Source organism: Haliaeetus leucocephalus, unplaced genomic scaffold (genome assembly GCF_000737465.1).
Source record: "Haliaeetus leucocephalus isolate CR32 unplaced genomic scaffold, Haliaeetus_leucocephalus-4.0 Scaffold577, whole genome shotgun sequence".
Taxonomy (NCBI): domain Eukaryota; kingdom Metazoa; phylum Chordata; class Aves; order Accipitriformes; family Accipitridae; genus Haliaeetus; species Haliaeetus leucocephalus.
Genome location: NW_010973013.1, coordinates 1,452,671 through 1,472,350, shown reverse-complemented (window position 1 = coordinate 1,472,350; position 19,680 = coordinate 1,452,671). Strand labels below are relative to the sequence as shown.

General features: G+C 35.9%; 1 protein-coding gene across 2 annotated transcripts in view; it reads left to right on the top strand.

The window, feature by feature from the left end:
• LIN9 (lin-9 DREAM MuvB core complex component) overlaps nt 1-19,233 on the top strand; it is a 31,215-nt gene extending 11,982 nt beyond the window's left edge. For both annotated transcript variants that reach the window (XM_010577736.1, XM_010577737.1), the window contains 9 exons: nt 3,175-3,332; nt 4,461-4,594; nt 5,588-5,707; nt 5,859-5,960; nt 12,065-12,145; nt 15,575-15,700; nt 16,064-16,246; nt 16,357-16,454; nt 17,831-19,233. In XM_010577736.1, coding sequence (XP_010576038.1) covers nt 3,175-3,332; nt 4,461-4,594; nt 5,588-5,707; nt 5,859-5,960; nt 12,065-12,145; nt 15,575-15,700; nt 16,064-16,246; nt 16,357-16,454; nt 17,831-17,936 — 1,108 coding nt within the window. In that variant the 3' untranslated portion in view covers nt 17,937-19,233. The remainder of the gene's footprint in view (nt 1-3,174; nt 3,333-4,460; nt 4,595-5,587; nt 5,708-5,858; nt 5,961-12,064; nt 12,146-15,574; nt 15,701-16,063; nt 16,247-16,356; nt 16,455-17,830) is intronic.
• The last annotated feature ends 447 nt before the right edge of the window (nt 19,234-19,680 follow it).

The window sequence follows — 19,680 nt, the reverse complement described above, 5'->3', positions numbered from 1 at the left end:
TTCCTGTTTGCTTGTCATTTCTTTAATAATTTTAAAAAAACATTTATTGGTAGTCTTTTTCAAGATGTCCAGAGTGGTCTTTGGCCTTAGTTCTAAAAGATTTTGAATTATTCTAAATAGTTTGAATGCTTTTTCAAGATAATTTGCATCTACCTCCAGAGCAAAGTTTTTTTACATTACTATTCTGTTAGAAATTTCTTCTGTCTGTCCTCATATGCAAGTAAGCTAAATACCATGTCAATACTGATATCTCCCCATGAAGAAATTAGAGAAATAAGAGATTTTGCATCCACAGTGTTGGTGGCAGAGGATAATAGTGTCTCTGTGTGATAGCTGTGCACGTGGTTGTCATCTTTTTTTTTTTAATTTTGTTTTAAATATATTGTAATATCTTCTTATTTCTGCTGCTACTTTGAATGTCCTATCACACCATCAATAGTGTGGTTGATTGGCACAACAGTATTCTTCATGGGAGCCTGCAAAGCTTGTAAGATTCCAGTAGACTGTGGGGAAAGATATGCTCCAAGAAAAGGAAGAGGTAATAGTTAGTCTTGTGTACTCTGTGTAAGCTTAATTGGGGTTGTGAAATAGCAATGGATATGAATTAAGCTCAGATATGTGTGTCCTGCCACTATATGATAGTGATGATTCCTCTGTTAGTTCAAATTCTCATGACCAAGGTAGAAACTGAGAAGAATATTCAACCTCTTAAAAAGTCTCAACAGAAAACTAATGAGGTTCCAAAGTGATCTGTATCATAGTTTTAATTTTCATTTTTTCATAGGAATGACACGAAGATTGGATAACCTTTATTAAATACATTTGGGGGACTTGGGGTTGGAGATTTCCTTTAACAGAAGCCAGAAATATGTTGCAAATACTTTCTACATCCATGACGTACAGCATTCAGAACAGAGACTTTTTAAGAACATCTGAGCTATCAGTAAAACAGTAGTTCCTGTTGTAGGGACCTTCCAAGGTCAGTGATTAGTATATCAGCATTTGAATTTGTATTTCTAAGAGCACGGGTCAAAGAACATCAGGCGATACCTGATGTTCCTGATGCAAGACCCTGGACACAATTAGAAGGACTAATATTAAAGTCTATGTTGCCTTTTTTTTTTTTTTCCCCTTCTTTTTTTGTCTTGCTGTGCTTAGTCAGTCTGTTCTCCTCAATGGAATTGAAAACTCTGACCAGCATTTTGCTACTTCATGTTCATAGCCCATGGCAAACATTTCTTCACACGTGTTCCTCCCCAGTAGTAAATATGAAGCAAATAGCATCTTTAAATGAGAATATCCAACTAAGCTTTGCATAAATCTCCCAACCACCATCACTGTCTCTCTGCCATATCCCTTTCCAGATATTTTGAATTCCTAATGAGGATCATTAGGCAGCACACAACTCCAGGTAAACATGTTTTGCTCTTCAGTGGTAAACTGGTGAGTGGGACATGCACCTACAGTTGCTCAATCTACAACACAGTTTCTAGGCTATACAAAGACTAGTGACAACTTCCTTGGTGACAGTGATTGGAAAGCCTAGTAAGGGAACCTTCAGTGCAGTGCATTATTGCATGTACCTGACAGAAGTACGTCACAGCTTCTGCTCATTCCTGTTCTTTTTTTTGTTTGTTTGTTTGTTTTGTTTTATGTCTTGCTTAGGACTAAGGCCTCATTGTGTTGACAGTGTACAGACTGGACAAAACAGATGGTCTATGCCCTATATAACTTATAAACCATGTATAAGGTAAAAGGCAAGTGGTGTATGCATATAGACAAACAAGGGTGAAACTGCCAGTCAGCATGAAAGAAAGTGGTCTCAGCATCCTGGCAGCTTAGTTCTTATGATCTTCTCATACACATTGCAAGGAAGAGAAATTTTGGAGAATAGTGAAATGGCTTTGTGGAACTCTGAGTGAGGGATATACAGAAGAAAACATAAGAATGTTCATTTTGGCATATAATAAGAGAGTAGTAGAAGCAGACTTGGAAATAGTAGCTGACTGCTCAGTACTGAGTGAGAGAGAAATAACTGAGGAATATCTTGAAGGGATTTAAAACAGAAAATAATTTGCAGTGTAGAAGGGGGAACCAGTGGAGGATTTATCAGGGTTTTCTAAAATAGTCTTGTACAATAGGACATTTTACTGATCAGTAATCAATATATAACTGGGTAAGTTCCACAGAGAATGTTTAAATTGCAGTTGACTGCAGTAAAGCAATTAACAAAGGTAGTAAATTATTTGATAAATAACTGCTTCTGCAATTAAGCAGACCTACAATAGCATCGGTACTCCTTTTTTAAATTACTTTTTTCATTGACACAAGAACAATAAAACTTTTTTTTAACAAGGAATGAGAGATGGGATTGAGTCCTTAATGTCTTTGTGCTTTCAGTATCTCCCTCATGCATCATGCCTGTTCAGTAGGTTAAAAGTGAGAACAAATAAAACCAATTAAAGGCCATGGGAGTAAGTTTTCCATCTTTTAGATTACATTTTAAGACACCCCCCCCAAAATGGAGGAGGGGACTGCTAGAGACTATCTGATTTTACTCAATAGAGTAAGTTCAAAGAAATTTGTATGTTTACTATGATCAATCTCAGAACAATTCATCTGCATAATAGAGGTTTTATGGCTAAGTTGTATTCTGCACAGATGCAAGGAGATGAGACAGAGAAGTGCCCTTTTATATTCTGTGTGTGGTGCACTTTCATACTAAGTTAGTTTAGTTGAGCTGATGACCACATGTGATCATGTATCAGTAAGTGATGGCAGCCAGGGTCCTCACAGTAAGTCCTCCTTACATGCATTGAACTGGTATTCAGAGTAGACTGGGTGTGGGACCTGCTTTAGCTTTGTTTTGACACCAGGTGGATCCCTATAAGCAGAAGAAGTTCTAAAAAGTTGTACTCTTCGGATACGCTAATGCCAACAGCTAGCATTCCTGAATATTATTTTTAAATAAATTGTTATTTTAGGAGTGATAATTCTGGGGAGTAGGACTGTCTACATCCATTCAACAAAATCCTTTTCTCTTGAACACTTTACCCCAAGCTTTTTCATTTTCCCTCACTGATTTGTAAACTGTGCCTATTTAGTTGATGTGTCTTCCCATATGTATGTTTTCAGTGCTGAACTTAAGTGTAGTTCTACCTAATTGTATTATAGGTGTTCATCTGCATTCTTTGAGGAAGAGAGATCAGCGTTAAAACAGAAACGGCAGAAAATAAGACTTTTGCAGCAGCGGAAAGTTGCAGATATTTCACAGTTCAAAGATCTTCCAGAAGAAATTCCATTACCGCTTGTAATAGGAACAAAAGTTACAGGTAATTTCTTAAAAACAAACAAACAAAAAAACAGCCAAGTGTTTTGCAAAGATTTTAATAAACCATAATATACTTAGTGCACATAGTTAAAATAAATTTAAAACATCAAAAATTAAATGTTTTTATTGTTAGCTTATTGAGAAGGTGCTTGTGAGGATTAGCTAGTATTTCTAAAACAGGATATGGTTTTGACGTACAAACTTAGTATGGTTTATTATTTCTGCTATTCAAATTGCAGGGGGTTTTTTGCAGGGGCAGGGGGCTTCTGTCCAGTATACGTAACATCTTGGAGAGAGAGATGCTTAAATGCAAAGAGCTGAGTGCTGTCTGAAAGTTTAAAATCTAACCTAATATAAAACTAGAGCTTTATTCTTCCATAAATATAAAACTATGTATTTTGAAACAGATATACGATTGACACTGAGGTGTAGTTGGACATGTATACCAAACATGACATTGCCTTACTGAAAAAACTTACATGTAACCGAGGAAGGATTATTGTTAAAAACATTCCAGAAGTTTTGTCTAATCTTATAAAAACTTGAATTCCTCCATCCTGTCTGTTTGTGATCCAGATGCTTTTCACTTAAGCATGGTATCTCCCACTCAAGCCACTACTGTTCATTGCTTTTTGCATACTTCAGCAAAACTGCCCTTAATTCTTGCTGAAGAGCAGGCATGCACAACATTGCCTCTCCTCACTCTTCTAGAGCTGTATCCTTGAGCTGCGTTCCTCATTGTCTTTTGCTAAATATGCAGTCATCAGTAGAAGCGATCAAAGAGAAATGGTATGCAAAATCATCTGGAAATTGACTTTTGCCTGCTAAATCTGTCTGTCAGAAGATATTGGGTATTGAATAGTGTTTTATTCAGACATAAATGTAGTGCTAAGGATTAGATTTGGGAAATACTTGACTTGCAAAGACAAATTTGACAAAAATTTGGGTCGTATTTCTGTTGCATACTATTATTTTTCCAGGTTTACTTTTTTTTTTCCATTTAATCTGTGGGTTTTAAATATACATGTAAAGGGTTACTTGCAAAAGATGTATTAAGTCAATTTTTCTCAATGATATCAGAACATTATAATGTTTGGTTTATTGTTCTTTTTGTTTGTTTTTTTTTAAGCACGTTTGCGAGGTGTCCATGATGGACTATTCACTGGACAAATAGACGCTGTAGACACTCTTAATGCTACATACAGAGTGACTTTTGACAGGGCAGGTCTTGGAACACACACAGTCCCAGATTATGAAGTTCTTGTAAGTATTAATGACACATTCTTAAAATAGCTGTAATAAAAAAATAAAATTAAAAAATCTACAGTTGTATGGTTGTATGCTTTAATCAAAAAGAAGAAAATTTGAAATATTACATCCAGGTGGTATTCTCATACAAGCATAGCAGATGCATGAGAAATTGCAGGGGAATGAGCTTCTACTGTTTATGGTTCTATAGAACATGATAACTCTCTATGATAAAAACATAACAACTCAGGCTGGAATAATTTACTAGACCTACTATTATAGGTTATTATAACAGCCTGAGTTTAATATGAAGACATATCATGAGTAGTGTAAGATCCCAAAGAAAATGCTGCTATGGGATCCTGGCAGGATTTCCAGAAAATGTTGGAGAAAACGACTCTTTGTAATTTGCCAAAGTTTGGAAAGGCCTGTGGTAGTTGCAAGCAAGTATTAGCAGTTGATTGAACCTCATTTTGAAACTTCTTATGGTAATGAAGCTACCTGTGGGGCTGTTGCTTTGGTCAAACAATTTGGGATTATTTCCTAGCTCATGGGCTTTTGTACCAATTTATGAGCTCCAGGAATTGTTCCTGCCAAACAGTCTGACCTAGACTGCAATCTTTTCAGAGAACCTCATGTTCTTTTGTGTAGTGTTGAATCTACTTAAGGGCCCATAATTTGTCAGTCTCTGTCATGATCTGAGTTTGGAGCCTCTGCTGAACTCCTGTTCAGTCATGATTTGTCTGCAGCTTGCCAATAGAATTTTTGGAAATACTCTTGCAGGTTTTATTTGATATGATGCCATAACACTTTGAAAACTCTAGCAATGGAATATGATTTTGAAGCTTCTGCTAGCCCAAAAGCAAAATGTTAATCTTTTAACGTTGTTGGGTTGGAGCGTGGATGGGCATGGCTAGTCCAGACTCCTGAAATAAATTATGTATTGCAAAAGGTTGTAAAATTAATTAATCTGACAGCTGAAGTATATCCTTCCTTTTCCTGTCTTAGAGTAACGAGCCTCATGAAACCATGCCAATTGCTGCCTTTGGACAGAAACAACGGCCTTCAAGGTTCTTTGTGACCCCTCCCCGATTGCATTATACACCTTCACTCCAGTCTCCAATTACAGTAAGTTACTTTTTTCATGTAATATGAATCACTGAAGCTGTCACTTTAAACAGTTTTTGAGATTAATCTTCTGAGGTTATTCAGCAAGATAAAAACTTTAGCAAATCCCTCTAAAAATAAGCTGTTAAATTAAATGTTCTTTCTTGTATAGGACAGTGATCCTTTATTAGGACAATCTTCGTGGAAAAACAAAATTTCAGGCACAGATAGTGAAACACTAGGAGGTTTTCCAGTAGAATTCCTGATTCAAGTGGTAAGTGTTAACTGTAACTCTTAATTTTGTTGTGTATTGTCCTTTTGTGTTTATTCTGCCAATTCTTCTGCAGTTAAATGACCTTCTGTTGATTTATGACAGATATGATGATATCCAAATTAACTTTTGAAAATAAATTAATAATATTTGTTTTTATCCCTGCTACCACCCCTTCTTAATTTTCTGGCTTGTTCATAAGCTTTGAAATATGCTGTTCTTCAGACTGCAGAAGGGGCTTATTTCTCCAAAAGCGTGTCTTATTTTTCCCAGCTCTATCACTTGGTCTAAAAAAAGATATTATTTCTACCTGCAAACTTTGTACTGTGTTAAGGCTTTTTTTTATTTAAAATATATTTGCATTATGCAAAGAACATTTGTCCATGTGCATTATCATATATTGTATAATATTGCATTTTATGTTATGTAATGTCCTACCTTCTTGGAGAAGAAAAGAAGCACTCTTTTCCCTGAAAGCAAACATACATGTTATAGATAAGAAAACTGGGTTTTGTCTTCATCTTTATGAAATAATTCATCAGCGATTTTTGTACACCAGTTCAGAAGAGCACGGACAAGTAATGTTAGGAAGCTGAGATTCATTGAATATCAAAACTTATCGAAGCAAGTTACTCTTGAGGATGATGGAAGAATGTAATTGATCATGTTGGCTTAGCTTAAGATCTGTGATTGAATTCTTTAACAATGAAAGCTGTTTTGAACATTCTAAAGGAGATCAGAATAACCTGTGTTTAAAATATTAAGAACTGAGAAATAATATTGCTAATTACTTCTGTTGTGGTTTAATCCCAGCCGGCAACTAAGCCTCACACAGCTGCTCACTCACTTCCCTTACAGTGGGATGGGGGAGAGAATCGGAAGGGTAAAGGTGAGAAAACAACTCATGGGTTGAGACAAATACAGTTTAATAGGTAAAGCAAAAGCTGCGCAGGCAAGCAAAGCAAAACAAGGAATTCCTTCCCCACTTCCCATGGGCAGGCAGGTGTTCAGCCATCTCCAGGAAAGCAGGGCTCCATCACACCTAACCGTGACTTGGGAAGACAAAATACCATCACTCCAAACATCCCCCCCTTCCTTCTTCTTCCCCCAGCTTTATCTGCTGAGCATGACATCGTATGGTCTGGGATATCCCTCGGATCAGTTGGGGTCAGCTGTCCCGGCTGTGTCCCCTCCCAATTCCTTGTGCCCCCCCAACCTCCTTGCTGGTGGGGTGGGGTGAGAAGCAGAAAAGCCCTTGGCTCTGGGTAAGTCCTGCTCAGCAATAACGAAAACATCCCTGTGTTATCAACACTGTTTCCAGCACAGATCCAAAACATAGCCCCATACTAGCTACTGTGAAGAAAATTAACTCTATCCCAGCCAAAACAGCACAACTTCTCAAATTTTAAAGTGTATGTAATTGGTCAAAAGAATCAAGTTTTGTCTGTGGCTCACAGGAGACACTAATATTTTGGCCATTCCACATAATGAATTTTATTTGACAGAATGATCTATTCATTTTTTTAGGGGAAACTTATTGTATGAAGCTAATTTTGAAAAAGATGGCTTGGCATCTAGCTTAGCTAAGAAAATGTAAAATAGTTGTAGTTGCTATAAGATTAATTATGTTAAGAAGTGAAATACACAAAAGGTACGGTCTTTGTTTATGCTGCTAAACTGTATCTGCAGCTATCCTCCTACTTAAGTCACTGAGTACAATCAATGAAACTGGGTAGCTGTTGTGGTTTACTCCCAGCCAGCAACTAAGCACCATGCATCCATTCGCTCACTCTCTGCCCCCAGTGGGATGGGGAGGAGAATCATGGAAAAAAAAAAAAAAATTAAAACTCATCAGTTGAGATAAGAACAGCTTTAAAATTGAAATGTAATAATAATTGTAATGAAAAGGAAGATAATGAGAGAGAAATAAAACCCAAGAAACATAAGTGATGCACAATTTAATTGCTCACCACCCACTGACTGATGCCCAGACAGTCCCCAAGCAGCGATCAGCCCCTCCTGGCCAACTCTCCCAGTTTATGTACTGAGCATGACATTCTATGGTACGGAATATCCCTTTGCCTAGGGTCAGCTGTCCCGGCTGTGCTCCCTCCCAGCTTCTTGCGCACCTGGCAGAGCATGGAAAACTGAAAAATCCTTGACTTAGGATAAGCACTACTTAACACACTGATGTTTTAGTTGTTGCCATCAACATTAGTCTTGCACTACATCCAAAACACAGCACTGTACCAGCTACTAGAAAGAGAATTAACTCCATCCCAGACAAAACCAGGACTGTAACTAAGGGGTATGGGGTATTGAGCTTTACAACTATTTAGTGTGTCAAGTTGATTTGTTTATGATACTGTTTCTGTATTTTAAATGTGAAAAAGTGTGGTTTCTCAGTCACATTTGGTGGTATATTATTACTCATTATAAGGAAAGCTAAGTTTTAAAAGTGTAGGCCTTTTGCTTGTATTATAAATGGTGGCATTTTACAAAGATACTGCATTAGTATGTATTTTTGCTTGCAGACTGTCAAAAGATTTTGAACAAAATCAAGCCACAGCTTTTGGCATTTGTTTATGTGAGCAACATTATCCAGTTTTTTGATAAAGAATCATGAAAGAATCATGCTTAAAAGGCATTTATTGAAGGACTGTGCGTTATTTTTAAGCCTAGCATTTTAAGCATCAACTTTTTTATTAGAAGTTTAAGCATGCTACTGAAATTTGGTGTTGTGAAATACATGAGACTGGTGAATACTGATTATTGATTGCACTGCATTCACCAGTCCAGATGTATTTTTATGATAAAGGTAGCCATTAAAGATGTTCTAGCCTTTCTTATACACTGGTACAGTAAAAAAGTCAAAGCCTTCATTCTGATTTAATGGTGACTCAGGAAGTAAATTATCAGAAAATGTTAGATTCAAAGAAAACTTTCTGGAGAACTATTGCCAGGCAATTATTTATGATACCATGAATAAATAATTTAATGGGAAAACTTTATTTTGGACAACACAGAAAAAATGCAGTGCACCTTGAATAAGGTTTCAAACCCAGCTCCTTAGTTCTCTTTTACAGGTTCTGAAATTAATTTGGAATGAAAGGAAATGTAGCCAAAATCATGTGCAGACACTGACAAATAAATGTTAGGGATATTCTCATTGTGTATAACTTGCAGTTATAAGCAAACATTGGGACTTGTAACAACTATTTTAATCATAGTTCTATACTGGTGAGTGTTAGTTTTTCTAAATCTTTATGTTAATTTATACATGTTTGTATTTTGGCATCAGAGACTGCTATTCTTTCTGGTTTTCACTGTGGACAAACATATGCATATTAGGAGAAGAATGGCTCGAAAATTAACATTATGATATGAAGAATAAAGTCAACAATGTTAGTAACAGTAATAATTTTTTTTAAAGTCTTTCATGCTTACATGCAATATGTGATGTATCCTTAAATATTTCATAGGCTATACTGTGGGTCAAAATTGATAGATTACATTCTTACATTGTAGTCAGTATTAAAATTTGGAGGATGTTTTTCCAAGCACTCAGCTACAGCTTCCCCCCCCCCAGCCTTCTTGTTTTGTTTTGAGGAAAAAAATTAGCTTGTGAAGGAAACAATCTAGGACAAAACAGATTGTTTGCAGGGTTGCTGCATGTCCAGTAGAGGGAGTATGTTAATGCAGCACGTTCAGGAAATGAATTGGTGTCTTCCTCATTGCTGTGGAAAAAGGAGTGATCTTCTCAACTTAAATGCAGGAGGGAAAATCTGAAAATGGATACTGGATTTTTTACTATTTTCTGCTTACAAAAATTTTGAAAATATTTCATAGTAAGTTATTGCACACTTTGAAATGCTTGTGTTCTTAAAAATATTCTTTTGACTAAAAAATGAAATCTAAAGTATGAATCTAAACATACTGGTTGGTTTGTTCCTTCATCTCTTTTAATGTGGAAAAGCATTGTACTAAAAATTCATTTCCAGTTTAATGAGAACTATAAATTATAACAGTAAACAGGATGAGTTATGCTGAAAATAGAGCTGTTAGGCAAGAATTTCTCAAGGAAAATAGGGCCAAACTGACTTAAAGCATCCACTGCTGCTACTGGCAAATGAACATGGAATTCTATTTAATAAAATGTGCCAATGAGAGAAAGTTGGTAGACGTCATAGATACATTGAAAAGTCAGAGTTTCTTGTAGAAAGAATCAGTTTGTCTTGATCTCTGGAGTGTATCTGGGAATAGGACGAATATAAAGTCCAAGCTCATGAACTGGAGAACTAGAGCCCTGCATCCTTGAATATGTCTGGACATCAAAGTAGATATTAAGCACCAAATACCTTGCAAGTTTTGGGGACAAATAATATATTCTGCATTAAGATGGAGACTCGCCAGCTTCATGAAGGAGGAGGACTTAGACATGTTAGGCAGTTGCCGGATGGTGACAACAGCAGAGCTTGACAAGTAACTTTTTGGCAGCAGTGGCAGATAGTGTACAGTGCTTTCCTTCCTTCCAGGTGTTTTTTTGCCAACATGAGCATTTATGTGGTGTGTTAGAAACTAGATCAGAGACATAATCCAGCTCACAAGTAACAATTTTAAAACTTTTTTCTCGCGTTTTCTGAATTAATTGTTTTGTCATTATCAGTTCCCTGACTGAGTTCTTCATGTAGCTGCAAAAATGCAAGTGCTGTTCAGCACGGGCATTGGGGAACAGCACAAGGACAGAAATGAGCAGCTAGAATTGGAAGAGTGATAACCTATGCAGTATTGCCTCTGTGCATCTGACCATGGCTTGCCATCTGTTCATAGGATGCATCTGGCAAAGTGTTTGTGGTAGAATGAGAAGTATTGATGCTGTTTTACAGGTCTAGTTTATAGGTCTGTTATTTGGAATACTGGCACAGGCTTTCTGTTGTTCACATTCAGGAAAAATGACAGTGAATGGAAAAAAGATACAGAAAGGGCCACAAAAGTTTAGGAGCTGAAGAACCTTTTATGGGAGAGGAGGCTGGAAAGGCTTCGGTTGTGATTAGTTTAGTGAAAGAACAGTGGAGAGATGCTTTTACTGTCTCTGAATAAACAGGGATAAATACAAGGAGGGAGAGCCTATATTTAGCTGAAAAACAGCTTTGGCAGAACAAATTACTATGAAGTGAACAAGAATGCATTTAACATGGAAATTCCAAGGAGATTCATAACTAGCTGAAAGAACTCCTGGAACAATTTTCCATTAGGATTTGGGAGAGCGAGAAACCTGGCTGCATTAAGACTGAACTTGAAAATCAACAAAGACGATTATATATAAGCAGATGTGTGTTGAACTAGGTGTTCCTATTTCTGCAGTCCCACATTCCACTACTAGGATGCTGTTAACCCCTTTGAAATTTATAAAACCTGAAATCTTGGCTCTGTTTACATCAGTAATAAAACTGTTTCTGGTTGTAGTGGAGCTAGGATTTCTCTCGGGGCCCTAGAGAGTATGACTAGTTTTAGGAGTGATACGTGTGTTGAGAGCATTCCCAGTGATTTCCACCTCAGCCTGCTAGGTCCCAAGGGCAGCAGAAACAGGGTATTCCCATTATGAAAGAGGGAAATGGAAAGCCCAGAGTTATTCTGTATAAAATAGGTCCAACCTGTATACCAGGTTTTACTGCAGGAGTATACACAAAGGGCTAGTGCTCAGTCGAGGACACAGCTGAGAACTGTGTGAAAAAAGGTATGGTAAGGTGAGTGATATTAATTGTACTACACGATGATAACACCCTTCGCTTCCCTTCAGGCTGCAAAAAAAGAAGGTTCTTCAGTCTCTAGCTGGTCATAAATTATATTAGTCTTACTATAGAGAATTTGGGCTGATGGATTTTAGCATTCTCCAATCTAGAGCACTTGAAAATGCTTTAAAAATCTCTGGAAAATCCACCATTTAATTTTAATTAATTTTTATTTCTGCATCTTAACTTGATGAACAACTGAGAAATGTATTTTAAAATTATGAAAGAAACACACATTTTATTATCTTGAATTTCTATGGCATTTCAAAACTGCTTAAGGACCTATTAATTCTAAAAATAGTTCCTTTGTTTTAGACCAGGTTATCGAAAATCCTTATGATCAAGAAGGAACACATCAAACAATTGAGAGAGATGAATACAGAAGCAGAAAAGCTGGTGAGAATGTTCTCTTCAGTTCTTAAAACAGGATATGCTTTAACAGCTAATGCAAATAGATACAATTAAAACTAGAGTCTAGATAAAATCTGTATTTTATCACTTTCTATAACGTGAGATTTTTTGATTATTTTTTTAAAGACAAGTCAGAGAGGTCAGTTGTTTCAAATATGACTCTTCTTTGAAAGCATTATGCTTTGGAAACTGATTAATGTTAACATCAAGATAGCCTATGTCAGTTGACACATGAAGTAAGGAAATACTATGTATTTTGAGAATCTTTGGTACAAGTTTATATGGTAAGACATCATAGTTTTATTTTGTGGATGGTAGGTACTTATTTATTTAGCTTTCTGGCTAAAACAATAACTCAGTTCAGAGTTTTTCTATATAAAGCTCTGAGTGCCGTTAACCAGCATTTAAAATTACAGTACCAGAGCAGCTACAGCATAATTAGCAGCAGCAGAATATTTTTTCTTGCTAGGCTTTATCTAATCATCAGTCAGTAAATCAAAATGATAAGAGTGCCTCTTCTACCAGCCATGGCTATCAATCAACTTGAAAGTGGAAAGCTATCAGTCTCAACCTTCTGCTAGCGTCCATTCAGACAGTTGTCTCTACAACATACAGACAGAAGGCTAAAGGTTTGTGGAGAGGAAGAGGAGTCCTTTTTATTTCTTGAAACCAAAAAGCTGATTTTTCCCATGTAAAATATTTGAATGTTGAAGGATTTGATTTATTGTGGTACAATTTCTGTCTTTGTCCCTTCAGTGATCGTGTGTGCATGTGCGTTCTGTTGTTCTGCTTCCTACTGCCCCATCCCCACATCTCTGTAATTTTCTTCTTTTGTGCTGTGATGCTGCTCTTCAAAACTGCGTTATCATTTCCGTCACTGTTATTTTTTCCTGTGCAACAAATGTTTTCTCTTTTCATTTTGCCTATTAATAGTTAAAATAGATGCAAAAATAACCAAGATTAAAACATACCATTGCAACCTGTAACTGATAGTGAAAAATTACCAACTCTTCTTAAACTAAAAAACTTCCTGTTTTTACTGAGATATTAGTATTTTTGCATAGATAAGGAAATCCATAGAAATGACAGTAGCCTTTCTCTGACAAAAAATCCAGATATTAACATGTCACTTGGCTACTAAGTCATAAATTAACTGTATTGTTATTTTCCTTGATGTTCTTATTCCACAAAATTGAAAGAGCAAAAAAGCAATGGGGAAGAAGGGGGTTTAGAAATAAACATTAAATTTGATGTATTTTAGTTCAGTTGTAGCCTAGATAAGGACTTTGAGATACTTTTGAAATTATTCCTTGTGCTGTTTCCTTTGTAAACCAGCAATCATAACGCAACCTCCATTACTGTTCAAGGCTGTCCTGATAAAAATAGAGGACATGATACTTTTCTATTGGGCCATATTCTTAGGCTGTCTTCTAACCCTCTTTGTCCCTTGGCAATCCCATCTACGTTTGTGTCACTGAGTATATGTTGTTTCTCCTTTAAAATGTATTTTCTCTGAACAAGAATCTTTTTTCGGTACCAATCCACTTGAACATCAAGAACATACCTGAACATTAATAAAATAGAATCCTTTGAGTTTGTTCAGGTATAGTTTAATTGTCAGACTTTGATAATAATTCATACAATTGTGATTTGATAATTGTTATAGTAACACCACTATTTGGTTTAAAGCAATCCTTTCATGGAAACCTTTTTTTTTAATGACTGATCCAATATAGAAATAAACAGAACTGACCAAAATCAGAACTGGTGCTGAATGTAGTCCATTGTTATCTGGCAATAATAATAAATTTACATGAAACAGGGGATGCCTTCAGAGCAGCTATTAATACGTGCAACTGCACATTTTCTATTTAATTTTTCTGAAAGGACAGCTTATTAATAGTTAAGCATCTTGACATCACTATACTCATCTTGGTTGCAGGCTATGAACAAGTTACCATATACATAAAACAGTGAACACACTTCTGATAGCCATTTGGATAAACAAATCTAAATAAAAAGGATGGCTAGTTATTTTTTCACTTGGCCTGTGATAAAGACAAGGTAAGGGTGATGCTGGTTGTTCCAGAGAAGCATGTAGATGCTCAGTGAGAAAGTTGTTATCTGCTTCCATCTACTGAAAGCCATCCATCTTTTGTCTGCCAGTTCAGCTGTTTGTCAGTGTTTCCAGATCTTGGATTGCTCCTGGATCAGAAATAGTGCTGGTGCTGAGAAATATTTCTTTTATCATCACTAGCATGGAGTGCCCTTAGCTTTTCCTCTCTGATGGGGAATTCACAATTGTGTGCAGCTTTCACAGCTAACCTGGAGCTTTAAGTGGGCTGGTCGCTGAAGAAGGTCAGAAAGTTACAATTTTTTCCTTACGTTCTAGAGCTGGAGGAAGTATGTCAAATTTATGCTGGTTTCCAATTTGCTCTTAGGTGAATTCTGAAGTTATGGTGTTAGTTTAAAGCCCTATTAATCTGATATTCAGACTTGTAAATTCCTGGAGATTATTTCAGTGATCAACTTTAATGGGGAACTTTGAACTGAACTGATAACTGAAACCTTGATTTTGAGTTTTTGACCTGGATCCTCCTGATGAAGGCTCTTGACTTTGCAATTTGCTTTATCTCGTGCTGTAAATTCTATAGCTACAGATTTAAACATATGAGGGACCTGTATCTCAGATTTGTGGCTGAGAAGCAGTGGAAATGGATCCAGCTTATCTTGCAAGAGGCCATTTGTGGAGGAAATTTTATAATATATTGTATGTTTTGTTTCAGTTTCATAAATATCACCCAAACAGTGTCAAGACACATTCTGAAAACAGTGTAAGAAAAAAGTACTGTATTCTGGTATTTATTTTTGTGGAGAATTGTGCTTACCCAAAATACTTATGTTACCAAATATAAGCTCTAGTAACCTTCTTTTTTGGCAGAACTGTTAGCTGTAACAGAAGGTATGTAGCACTGAGTCATCCTCAAGTGACCACTAACTTACTAGGCAACTGTGCCTCCCATCCTGCAGCAGAGGTGGTCGTGGCCATATTGTCCTATACTGCTCTCCTATTGACAGGATAGTTTTCTGTTCATACGGTAGAGAGAAGCCATACCCAACTACTGGAGAAATAAGCAGGTCAGACCACAGTCATCTTCTGTAGCGTTTACCACCACAGATTGTCATAGCACTTTATGAAGAGAATGAAAGCATGGTAGTTATTACACAGTTGTCACTTGGAGTTTTAAATAGTGATACTATGTTTTAATATTTTGTATGTTAACATTTTTCTATTAAACACTGGGATTCCAAATATGTCAGTATTATTTTCAAGTGAAAATTCCTTTTGATGAATTCAAAAGATATAAATGTACAGTATTGCATTAACTTTAATATGCTTTGTCTTTTCCACAGAAATCCTATTCTATGCCAATAGGCATTGAGTTTCAGAGGAGATATGCAACTATTGTTCTAGATCTAGAACAACTAAACAAAGACTTAAATAAAGTTTTGCATAAAGTTCAACAGTATTGTTATGAGGTAAGATTTTGCTGGAATCTGTATATACCTGTTGGCTTTGCTTAACCTAAATACAAAAAAAATCAGAATTTTCTGGGAATAGGGTGTAGGTGGGGGTCACTTTGAAGTGAAACTAGTAGTAGCTGCATTGGATTCCTTCTCTCTCTGTCTCTGCTTTTATCTGTCTGTTTCTGTTTCTTTTACCAGAAAGCAGACACTTTTGCTGATGCCAGTGGCTGGTTTTGAAATAGACATACATGTACATAAATGAAGAAAAAATACTGTGTACCTGTGAACTCTCTTTGAAATCATCTGTCATTTCACACATACACTAAATGCAAAGGAGATCTTTATTCTTAATTTCTCTTCGTTATATCTATGCAGCTTGCTCCTGACCAAGGCCTCCAGCCTGCCGACCAGCCAACAGATCTGAGGCGTAGGTGTGAAGAGGAGGCTCAGGAGATCGTCAGGCAAGCAAATTCCTTGACAACAGGACAGCTTTGTGTTGAGAGTGAAAATTTAACTGATCTTATCTCTAGACTTACAGCAATATTACTGCAAATTAAGGTAAAATGTTTGCAAAAAATAGTTTCTACCATAAAATACGTAGTATTAAAGCTCTGTCAGTTTCTTTGTGCTGAACTGTGAGAACATTTTTTTGTTTTCTTCTCCTGCAGTGTCTAGCAGAAGGAGGTGATCTCAATTCCTTTGAATTTAAATCACTAACAGATTCATTAAATGACATTAAGAATTCAATAGACTCCTCAAATATCAGGTATTACTTTTTGAATATTTAATTCTTAATTACACGTTTTGTGCCAGCAAGCAATTCTTACTGTATTTTGGACATGAACATTGATTATAATTAAGGGTTTTAATCTGGTAACTTTTACTTATAGGAATGAATGGTCCCATTTAAAATGGGACTTCATAAAGGGAGTGTGAAACTAGGAGTTTTCTGTTTGAACCTATCAGTGAAGTAACCTGATCTTAAAAGAGAAAAAAAAAAAAAAAAAAAAAGAGAGAGAAGAACAAAGAAAGTAAGTGCTACATTGATGCAGCAACAACTAGACTTTCTTGCTCTTCAGTCATTTATGACAGCTAATAAGTTATTTTGGAACATTTTCAGACTTTGAAGTCCCACTAGTAAATATAAGTTCTTTAAACCACAGAACAGTATGATTTTGGTGTTCTTTTTGCATAGTTACTCAACCTCTTGTACGTAAATATCAAAAGCTGGCATAGAGACAATTATAGCTTCTGACCAGTTTTCATCAGCAATATTTTAAACCAAAAAACACATGTATTGTGCCAGATCAAAGGCCCATGTAGTCTAGATGGGCCATTTTTCAACAGTTGTCATAAGCAGGTGCCTGAGGAAGGATTATAAAAATAGCAAGAATGTGGTGATGGCAAGAATGTGGTGATACTTGTCTGGAGTACACTGCAGCCTCCAGCAAATTGTGACCAGGATTTTTTAAATAATTGTAATGCTGCTAAATTACATAATTTAGAAAATATGCCTAAATGCTGCGTTATTTCCTTATACCCTCCATACTCCTATTGCTACATAATAATGGGAGGCTGCACTTAAGAATTTCTTTTTCTCTTCTTTTTTTTTTTTTTCTTTTTTTGGCAAAGGTAGTAGGATGGCCTTTTAATTTAAAAATAATTATTGAGAAATGCTGGTGTATAGCATTTTTTCATTAGCAAAAACAAAAATAAACCCCAAGCATTAGTGAACTTCTCTATAATCAACACTGCAAATTGCACGTTGGAATGGATTCAACTAAAGGTGATGTACACTGCGAAGAGGGTGATGTTTCCATTTCACTGCATTTATTTGGGGCATATCTTTTCCTAATATTTTTATTTCATTAACTCTGGTCGTATTAAAGTCTTCTTTGAAGTACCTGAGTCAGTAACTCTTGATTTCATGCAGCTGTTTGTGCAAATGTTATTCTTTCATATGTCTCTATCAAGTTGCATTGGTATGTACTACTGAGTCATCTGAATTTTTGCATTGGCTATGTTTGTACCTTGATTTTCACTGTAGAAATATTCAGACACAGCTCTTAAATATGAGTTTTACTTAAAAAAAAAAAACAAGTCTTAAAAAATGTTACTTTTTTTCTTCTTTTCTTTCTGTAGCTGTTTTCAGAACAATGTTGAGATCCATGTTGCACATATTCAAAGTGGTCTGAGCCAGATGGGAAATTTACATGCTTTTGCAGCTAATAACACCAACAGAGACTGAAAACTTTTTCAAGTGTACAGCAAGTAGTTCTGGAAAATCCTCTTCCTTTATATAGGCTTCACCAAATATCCTAACTGCCAGAAGATGAGGGAAAAGAAAACCTCTCAGAAAGGACCCTTTTAAATATATTATATCTGCTTCTTAAGAAAACCAGCATTACTGGCCAGCATTACATTAGATTTCTCCATTTGTAATTCACATACAATAGTTTTGCTAACTGGTAATCTCTTAGTAATTGCATTTATTATAATAAACTTGAAAACATACTTTCATATAATTTGAACTTAGTTTTTAAAAGTTCAGATTAATTCTGCACACCTTGCTGTTGGCTCTCCTGGTATGTTAGAAGTGATGAAGAGGAAATGGCTCACGTTAGTAGCCACATGGCAGGTCTTTGTTATGTAAAGCTACACTTCTGTGTAGGTGTGGAGGGTTGCCATTTCAGCCTTCAGGTAGCGTGGTGACCAACGCAGGCTGAGTGTTCCTGAGGTAAAGAAGCAGCAGCAGGATACGGACAGCAAAGAGAAGCTGTAAACTTGAGGATGTTGGGCAGGTCTGTCGATCAGTCAGTGTCTCGTTGGAACTTTTTAATTTATCATAACTTATAGAAGGAGTCTAATGAAGGAATATAAAAATGTAACTGGTAACTTTTTGGAAAGAGATTGGTTATGGCTTTTTCCCTTCACACGGGGCAAAAGAAGTGTTTTAGTTGGTATTTTATATAAATGACTGGTTAAACATATTGTTTTTCCAAATTTTTGTTTGTTTTGCACAACTTTTAAATTAGATTACTGGTTATCCAACAATACCCAACATATATAAATATGAAGATTTTTATAATTAAAGATAACCAGTGGGGTAAACTGCAAAAATAAAAAGTGACAACCTGCCTATGAGTACCTTTTGGAATGTTAATCTTGTAAAAAGTGTGTATTGGTTTGTTTAAATAGTCTTGTAAAGCTTCTGTGTAATGAATTGTTTCCAGATACGAATTTTCAGAGATAGCTGTAGAGATGTTTTTGATTCTTTTAGATGCCTCATTAAATGAGGTCTTTTATATGTTAATGTATAAAGAATATGTAAACAGGATTATTTTCAATTTTAAAATTTTGTATAGTTTAAAGATGCTTCTGTATTCTGTGTTGGTATTGTGCCACTGCAAAACTTTAGTGCAGAGTTTATATTTAGCTAAACTTGTTCTGTTAATTAAGAGAAATGCATAAATCTTTTATTCTCAATGAAATTTGTAACTCTGAATAAATTGACCTATGAGAGTTGATATATTTCACAAAAATGCAAACTTTTTTGCAGATGGTCTCAGGTCATTTTTTTAAGAGAAGTTAATTGCTGAAAATGAAATGTTATGTGGACAAGGTGAATAGCTGTTTTAAAAGGTATTTAGAAACTTTACAAGTGATATTACAAAATAATGCTAAACAATAATTTTGCTGAGTTACCCATGGAAATTTACCTCTAATAATGCAATAGAACATTGCAGTGGTCCCTGCAATTGCTTTTGTAATTACGTTACCCATTGTTTTGTGGTGTTACCATCTGTTTGGTAAAGAAGACGGAAAGGTCCGCTCCCACCACCCCTTTCATTTAAACAGAGAAAGGTGCCAAAGCCTAACTTAAGGCACATAGGTTTAGCCTGACAGTAACTAACAGTTAACTCGGGGGGGAAAAAGGAACCATCTCCTCGCACTCCTGTCCCTGTCATCTGCTGCTCATAAAACCCCCTAGC